The 8,606-nt window shown below is 44.7% G+C and overlaps 1 protein-coding gene across 1 annotated transcript; it reads right to left on the minus strand.

Annotated features, from left to right (window-relative positions):
* Positions 1–2,890: 2,890 nt before the first annotated feature.
* Positions 2,891–4,426, minus strand: MRPL17 (mitochondrial ribosomal protein L17). The gene is made up of 3 exons (XM_007459829.1): positions 4,213–4,426; positions 3,829–3,897; positions 2,891–3,465 (listed from the first exon to the last, which is right to left on the minus strand). Exons 1-3 carry the CDS (start codon positions 4,384–4,386, stop codon positions 3,190–3,192), a joined length of 519 nt encoding a protein of 172 aa, XP_007459891.1. The 5' UTR covers positions 4,387–4,426; the 3' UTR covers positions 2,891–3,189.
* Positions 4,427–8,606: the final 4,180 nt, after the last annotated feature.

Consider the following 8,606-nt stretch of genomic DNA (forward strand, 5'->3'; position numbering starts at 1 on the left):
ATACTCAGCAGGGTAGCTTAGCACTGTCCCTGCACACAGTACCATGTTTATGGTTTTATACAGCTAAGCTAGGGAGTTGACTATGTCATAGACAACATGTAGCTTACTCCTCCTCATTTAATGAACATATATTGAATCAGGTCCAGTGGTAGGTATAGAGTTACCCAGAAGAATGAGTCCCAGTTCCTGGCTTTGGGAGCTCAGTTGAGTGAAGGCGTCAGTCAAGCAGACAGGCTACTGTAGTAGAGTGTAATGAATGCTTTGACAGACGTATGATCCAAGGGCTATTACTGCACCCAGGAATGGACCTAGCCCCATCTGGAGGATGATGTGGAGTTTGGAGAAGGCCTCAAAGCAGTGACTTTGCGTAGAGATTTGAACGACGTGTAGGTAATTTGAAACAGGGCAAGCACAATAGTAAAGGCACCATCATGCAAAAAAGGTATGATATATTCAGAGAATAACAAGTTAATTTCCTGTGAAGGGTGGTAGCAGGTAATGGTAGGAGACGAGCCTGAGAGGTGACTGAGACCAGGCCATAGATGGCCTTTGTGCCATGATAGAAGCCTGGAGTTTATCCAGCAAAGGTAATGGTGAATCACTGTAATGCTGGTTTAGATCAGTGTCTCTCAGAGAAGGTTGTAAAACATTAGTGAGTTGTAAAATCAACTTAGTGAATTGGGACCATCATTTTAAAAGAGTAAACTAGAAAAGAGTAGACAATATCGGTGCACATGATATTTGTACAAATAAATAATGTTTTGTGATGCTTTTGTTTCAATTATATATATACATGTCAATTTCATGTTCTGATGTGTTTTTTGATCTGTGGGTCATAGTAAAAAAAATTGGGGGAAACACTAAAGATCCCACAGTACAAAATAATTTACCAGATTACTTTCAGTAGCAATTAACAGAAAACTCAGGCACAAATGGGAGTAGTCACTAAAGATTCTTACTATATAGTATCTTTCAGTTGTTCTGACCTGCCACTCTAAGTGTCATCTTCAGCCTAGAGCCAGTTCCCTATGTTTATCAGAATAACAAGCAATCTTACTCTTATCTAGCAGAGTAGAGCCTGGATTCTCATTGCCTCAAATTATTTAAGGCCTGTCCATCCCTGAATCCATCAATAGCTAGGGGATGGAAGTAGCAAGACTGCCTTAGACTAACCTGGGGTGGATGTTTGGGAATTAACCCACTGCAGGGAATTGTAATGCAATGTGGTAAATCCAGTGCGTTATGGGAACACCATAGTGGCACCTAGGGTCACAAAGTAATGAACTTAGGTGTGGAGATGGTCAGGGCAGTCACCCAGGAGATGCCAAAAGTTTATGTACAAGGCAGGTAGGTAAAAGGGGGAGGGTTTTCTGGGTGGTAGATGAACAGAAGGTTTTAGCGAAAGACCTGCAGAGGGAAACGGTCAAAATAAGGCCTTCCAAGCCTCTGGAGCATAAAATTAGAGGCAAGGGAAGAAGCTGGAGCAACGAGCAGGTGCCTACTCACCGAGGGGAGTCATGGAAAGGAATCTGGACTCTCCCTACAGGAAGAGAAGAGCCATTGGAGATCAAGCAGAGAATTAAGATAGCAAATTCCTATCACCATGGCTGCAGTGGGGAGGAAGGCAAGTTAGGAAGTTATATTTCTGGGGGCCAGGAGGAAAAGCTGTGAGAGTCCAGCCATAACTCACCTGTTACCGTTACTTAAAGATGTGGTTTTAATTTTAAGGAAAGAGCTTTCTCTAGGAGTCAAGGATGACTCCAAGACATCTGGCTGAGGTGAATGTTTGTACCAAAAAGACAGAAAGAGGGCAAATTTTTTTAGAGAAGCATTCAGAGTTGTAGGTTTATTCAATAAATGTTTTGAGTGTCTACTATATGTCACTCAAAATATAATGTCAGAAAGAGCTTTCTGGCAATAGTGTGAAAGACCAACTGGAGTAGAGTAAAAGAGATGAGACCCCTGTTGGGAGCAGATGAGTCTCAGACGAGGGCAGCTGTACTGAAATAGTACCAGAATAGCTCTGTCACTGAAGCTAATATATGTCTGCTAGACCAGTGACCCCTCCACCCACAGCCTTATTATCTCAGACGATGGATGGGTTTGGTGGGCCAAACCCCCTCTGTAGGTCTGGCCTAAGATAAAAATCTGTTTTTTCCACTTTACTAGAAAGATGGGATTTGCTAGGCCCTGCTATCACGTGTTCATGCAGGGATGATAGCTCCAAGGCTTCCCACGACTAACACCCCTGTCAAGCCTGAGTGTGAGGGATGGGCAGCCTGCCTGAGCCAAATCTGGCTTCACAGTAACTAGTGCACATAAAGGAACTTCCTACTTTTCACATGCCCTGACCATTCTGAAGCCGGATTTCCTTTTTCTGAGTTCCCGGAGAGGCCCAGATTGAAAACTTCCAGGAAATTCCCACAGGTTTAACTTCCTAATTTTCCTCCCACTTCAACCCTCTCCTTCACCCTTCCACTCCCACCCCAAGAGGAAGGAGATTATCCTGGAGTCAACATCCTCTGCTGAACACTTCCACTCCCTTGGCCAGAGTGGTGGTACATCTGAGTTCTCAGGTCCTTTCCTCTGAGGCCTATTTGGGGTTTGAGGTGAACACTTAAGGGTGATATGTGATCTTGTCCAGAAACAGAGGAATGGAACCTTGAAGGTTCCTAAAATACCAGATTATTACAGAAAGTTCACTTCTACATGTTCACCCTCCCACCCGTCAGGAGGTAATCCTTCTCTAAGAAATCCCTGGGGCTCAGTCTCTATGCTAGATATCAAAACTCAATCACCTCTGGGGGCTAAGTTTGGAATTACAGGATACATACGGCATATAATCTAGCATTAAAAAAAACAAAACTGTGCTAACCCAACCCAACCCAGATTTAAGAACCAGAAACATACACCATGAATTTACTATCCCACACAGACTGAGCATGTGGGTAGTTCTCATTCTCCAGAAATCCCAAGGGGAGGGGAAAAGAAAATCAGTTTACATATAGTCATACAATGAATTTTATCTGTTGTGCAAAGAGACGGTTATCTGGCTCCCAGAAGGTTTTGGGCTCCAATCAGAGAGTTCATTTTACAACTCAAGATCCAGTTCTTCTTAAGAGATTAGAAGAGCTCTCAAGGCCTGTGGATCATGGGCACTGATGAGGGCCACATACCCTTTGGCTCCAGTTAAATCTCTGGTGTTTGAACTGTGTGGGAGCTGTGGGTGCTTGCTTCCTGATCCTTCCGCAGCCCCTGAAGCAGCTGGTTTAGGAGTGTGAGGTTGCTGTCTCTGTGAGGAAGGGGCAGGGGTGGAAGACAGTTCCCTTTATACTCGATCACTGCCATCTTGGCCCGATCCTGCTCATTCCGGTTTGGGATCTGCAGCATTCTCGTGTAGCCCCCATTCTGACCTTGGTACCGAGGGGCCAGTACGTGAAACAGCTTTGGGATCAAGTCTTTCTCCTGGAAGGGGAGAGTTATCCAGGAGACAGCAGAGTCAGGCACCACCGCAGAGATATTTAACTTTCAGCACTCCCAAAGGTAGGGTCCAAACACACACACACACACACACACACACACACACACCCCTTCCCTCACCCTCTGATGTGGTAGAGTCAAAATTACACAGAGTGGATCAGTTACAGGCAGTTGTGCAGACTGAGATTCACATTGAATTCAACTTAGGACACAGATCTCTAATTTAGTTCACATTTGTCCATAAGCGTGTGACTTATCTTAATTCTGCCCAGTTCCCTTTCCTCTAACAACCCCCTCCCACTTAGGGAGCAAAGTATGAGATTTGGGAGGCAGACAGGACGCACTCACCGTTAGCCAGAAGTCAGCCATGCGCATGGCTCGTTCGTTGGTGTCTCCCAGCTTCCCATAGTCGATGAGCTGTAAGGACATAACATCACGGACCCAACCCGAGCAAGAAAGGAGGCCATCAATCTTACTCCTTAAATGCCGGACTGCAATCTACTCATTTCATACACTAGCAAAGCATCTCGTCAATTCAGGGAACCTCTAACTCCGCAGCCCTAACCAGTCTTCAATGAGAGGGGCCGGAGGAGTAGATTCCGCTCACTGTATCAGGGGAATCAGCCTTCGGGCACAGCTTACCAGGGCGGTCCCAATTCTTCCCCAACTCGAGCCGGATCCCGCCTCCCCAGGCCAGACCCGCGAGAGGAACAAGAGGGTCCCGCCACTCACCTTCTCAGCGTAGCCCCTCAGCTCGTCCACGCGTGCCCATGACGCCTCGATGCGCTCGTGTCGCACCAGTCCCGTGAGCAAGTTCTGCAGCAGGTGGATACGGGACTCGGGACCAAGGCCCAGGCGGCGGAATACGCGGCCGTGAGAGATGGCAACGGCGACCGAAAGCCGCATGCTTCCAACTTCTTGCAGCCCCTGTGAGGCCGGAACTGGAAACTCCAGGGGAGACGCGGCGGAGAGGCGGAGCTTAGAGGACGCATGCGCCATACGTTGGTGCGTGGTGGACGTGTTTGCGCATGTGTATCAGAGCCTGCCTCGTTGGCAGACTGGGGGAGGGCGGGGAAGGGGCGTTGACTTCTTCCAGAGGAAGCGAGCCTGGCGGGGTTTGGCCCCTGGGAACGCTCCCTGTAGGCCGGGGAACCAGGCGCCCCCTGGTGTGGAGTGACCCAGCTGTCGGGTTTCTCTGGTGCCGCGTCATTCGTCTTGTGGCCGGTAGGGCGCTGGCAAGGTCCGCCTGGTGTCGGCTAGAAAAGTGAGTACCTGAGGGGAAAGTGCCTGGCGGGGTCCTGGTCCCTCAGGCTGGCTGCCCTGCCCTCCCTGAGGCGCGGCGCGTCCCGCACCCTGAGTGTGTCATTTTTAAAAGAAAATTGTTTTCAGTAGTAATGGTGAAATGAGTGGGATAACAATGATATGAAAGAAACGCAGATGGTGAAAATTTTCTTTGGTTTAAGTTGTTGACTGAAAAAAAAGCACAACATAAAAGTTATGTTTTATTTGTCAGACAAAACTGAGGACTTAAGATAACTCTGAGAGGCTGCTCTGAAGAGGCAAGGGGTGGGGTCGGGGTGGGGTGGGGACCAGGATACATAGGAGTTTTTGCAGCAAAGACCAGGTAGTTGGAGCATCAAAAGACTACTGTTCATAAAAGAAAACCAGATATCTCAAGGAATTTAGCGCTTTCTATGCACGAGACGATGCAAGAATCTGGGCTCACTGAAATCATTCTTTTGATCTGCACCTCAGCTATTTGGGACCAGTATCCTGTGTTTTCTCATCCTGAGTCTCCTCAGGGTGTGCTGTCCGGGGTGGCTGTAGTGGCTGATGGCTGCAACATCCTTTGTTTACTGATATGGCAGGTGGCATTTTTAGTTCACAAAGTACATATAATCATCCCGGTTCAAGAAGAATTACCGCACTCCAAGGAAAAATAATGGGCTAATACTTTTAAATTACATCAGTGTGTTTTTTATTTTAAAACGGGAAAACCATACCTATGCATTTATGTGTTAAAGTAATGAACAGTAACATTATAGTTTCTGGTTTTGAGTCTTCATGTCTGCCGATTTGCAATGACCTGGTCAAAATTGCTCTTTGTTATGGATTCAGATATGTCCCCCCCACAAAAAAGATATGCTAAGACCTACCCCACCCCCATATAGCCTACATCTCCCTCACCCAGTACCTCATGATGTGACTTTATTTGGAAATAGGGTCCTTGCAGATGTAATTAGTTAAGATGAGATCATACTGGATTAGGGTGGGCGCCTAATCCAAAGTTACTGATGGCCTTATAAAAAGAACACCTGTGGAGAGACAGAGACACACAGAATGCCATGTGGCCCGGAAGGCAGAGATCAGAGTTGCCTAGTTGCAAGCCAAGGATTTCTGGCAAACATCAGAAGCTAAGAGCAAGATATGGAACAGATTCTTCCCTAGGTCCTTCAGAGAATGCATGGCCTAACTGACAGGTTGATTTTGGACTTCCAGCCTTTAGAACTACAAGACAGTAAATTTCTGCTCTGTTTGTGACACTTCGTTACAGAAGCCCTAGACACATATTCATGTTTGTTAGAAAGCATATTTAAATTTGTCATTCTGTCTTCCTCTTAAGTGACCAGAGAACACCTCTTGCTAATTTTAATTTTGAAAAGTTTCTTTTGTCTGAAGCAACATACATGCAAATAGGAAAAGTCTTAAACATATGGATATGTTGGCAGAAATTTATACAAACCACACTTCACAATAAATTCCAGAAATTACAATACTGTCTGTGTCTTGTTTCTTTGGGATCGATTCTTGCAGCTTTCAGTTATCTCCACATTTCACTGTAACATCGTCATCAGAAAATTCATCATAAATTTCTACTGGTAAAAACTTGGGAAGATTTTCTTCTTTGCAAAAGTCAGAGAAAATGAACATTGACAGTGGTGTTATTTGACCTATTGCTTTAAAAAAGGAATGTCCACTTGGTCAAAATGTACAGCATCAAACATTGTCCATATTTATTTTTATGGTTATGTGAGGCTGATCTAGGGTGGCCTTGGCCTGCAGCAGCTTGAAGCAGGGTTTCAGTTACTGGCCAGTGATTGAGGTCGGGTCGCGGTGGTGAGACCGCCGAATCTTAGCCACTAGACCAGTGGTCAGTGACAAGGCCCTGGCCCTGTGGCTTTGCAGAAAAAGAATTCCCACAAAGATGGAAAGTAGTGAAACAAGTAAAGTATTTATTAGGAAAAAAATAAGTACAGTACGTGTGGATAGACACACGGGTGGGCTCAGAGAGTCGTGCCCTTGTGGCAGTTTAAATCACTTATATAGGGCATTTCTTCTGTGTTTCCTTTGGCCAAACATTTTGGTTTGTCTGGTTCAGAGTCCATATTGGGTGTATCTCGGGATCTTCCCATGTATGCACACGCATCTCTTAGCCAAGATGGAGTCTACCAAAGAGGCCTATGGGTAGTGAGCATCAGTTGGCATCAGTTAGCATCACTCCCCTTTTGGCCTCCAAGGAGCCTTTCTGCGCATGTGTAGTCGGGGAGGTCTCCTGACTCCGAGAATGAGAAATATGTGGTCTCTTACCTTCTATCTGGGCAGGGCCCAGCCTCCTCTCTCAATTGTCTTGTTTCCGTCTCGGAGTATTGGTCCACAGGGAATGAACTTTGACCGTTTGCCCCTGGGGTCCCATCTGTCTCCTGCTTCAAGATCATCATCTCTTGTTTGTTCTCCTGGCGGTATTCAAACTTTTTGTCTATGGCAATTTCTTTACATTTTGTTGGTGCATAGTTAATGGCTTTCTCTACAATTTTTGAGGATTGATGTTCAAGGAACCCTTTTAAACCTTGGTGTCTTACTGTATGTTGTTCAAGGCATATTCTGGCTGTTTGTAGATACTTTTGTGTCTGGTTGATCTCATCTGAAACTTCACCTTAAAACAAAAACAACTCAGGAAAGAAAAATCTCATACAATGAGGATTGTTTATTTTAAATTTATTGTTTTAGAAGCAGGGCTATGTTCTACCACAAGGGTTGGAGGTACAAAATGTGCCTCAAGTGAGCTTGAAAGATCACAAATTGTTATGAATTTATCAATACTATGAAAAATAATACATGTGGCCGAATCTGACTATGTAACTGATAGTTTTCCAAATTAACTTGCATGTGGAATAAAATGTTTTAGTGGATTAGTTTTAAAAAGTGATAGTTTGAAGCTTACATGTATTTTATTTTAACGCAACAGTAACCATATCAATTGTTTAGAACTTAGACCAACAAAAGATTTTTCTTTGAGGGTTATTATATCACTAACACTGTTTAGCATAGTCATGCAATGTGATAAAAATCAGATTGACTTTTAGTTAGTTTTATTACTATTTTAAAATTCTTTACAGAAAATTCACCTCCTTATGCTTGCATTGGGCCAGGCTGCGTCTACCTCCCAACCCTTGGTGCCCACTGGGTTTGAGAGATTTGGGGACTAGGATAATTGCTTTGGTGTCAGAACTATTGTAAATAGAAAAACAAGCTTTCTCCTTTACTCTGAAATAACTGCATCCTCTTCTACTGACGCCTTTATGAAGCAATGTCCTGGGAGCCTATACAGGGAGCTCAGCAAGTGTTCAATCAGGGATTTAATGATGATAGTGAAAAGCAATTGTCGATTGGACCCCAAGCAAACTTTTTTTAAATTAGGTTTATTTATTTATTTACTTATATTTTTAAAAAGATCTTTATTGGAGTATAATTGCTTCACAATACTATGTTAGTTTCTCTTGCACAACAGAGCGAATCAGCCACATGCATACACATGTCCCCATATCCCTTCCCTCTTGAGCCTCCCTCCCATCCTCCCTATCCCACCCCTCTAGGTCATCACAAAGCACCGAGCCGATCCCCCTGTGCTATGCTGCTGCTTCCCACCAACGGACTATTCTGCATTCGGTAGTGTATATATGTCCATGCTACTCTCACTTCGCCCCAGCTTCACCCTCCCACCCCATGTCCTCAAGTCCATTTTCTGTGTCTACCTGTTTATTCCTGCCCTGCAACTATGTTCATGAGAACCATTTTGTTTTTAGATTCCATATATATGTGTTAGCATATGGTATTTGTTTTTCTCT

The sequence above is a fragment of the Lipotes vexillifer genome, unplaced genomic scaffold, assembly GCF_000442215.2.
Source record: "Lipotes vexillifer unplaced genomic scaffold, Lipotes_vexillifer_v1.1 scaffold61, whole genome shotgun sequence".
NCBI lineage: Eukaryota > Metazoa > Chordata > Mammalia > Artiodactyla > Lipotidae > Lipotes > Lipotes vexillifer.

Coding starts and splice junctions, on each gene's coding strand:
- MRPL17 (XM_007459829.1), bottom strand. CDS start 4,386: ATGCGGCTTTCGGTCGCCGTTGCCATCTCTCACGGCCGCGTATTCCGC. Junction 3,898..4,212: donor TGAGGGGCTACGCTGAGAAG/GTGAGTGGCGGG, acceptor ATGTCCTTACAG/CTCATCGACTATGGGAAGCT. Junction 3,466..3,828: donor TGGCTGACTTCTGGCTAACG/GTGAGTGCGTCC, acceptor CTCCCCTTCCAG/GAGAAAGACTTGATCCCAAA.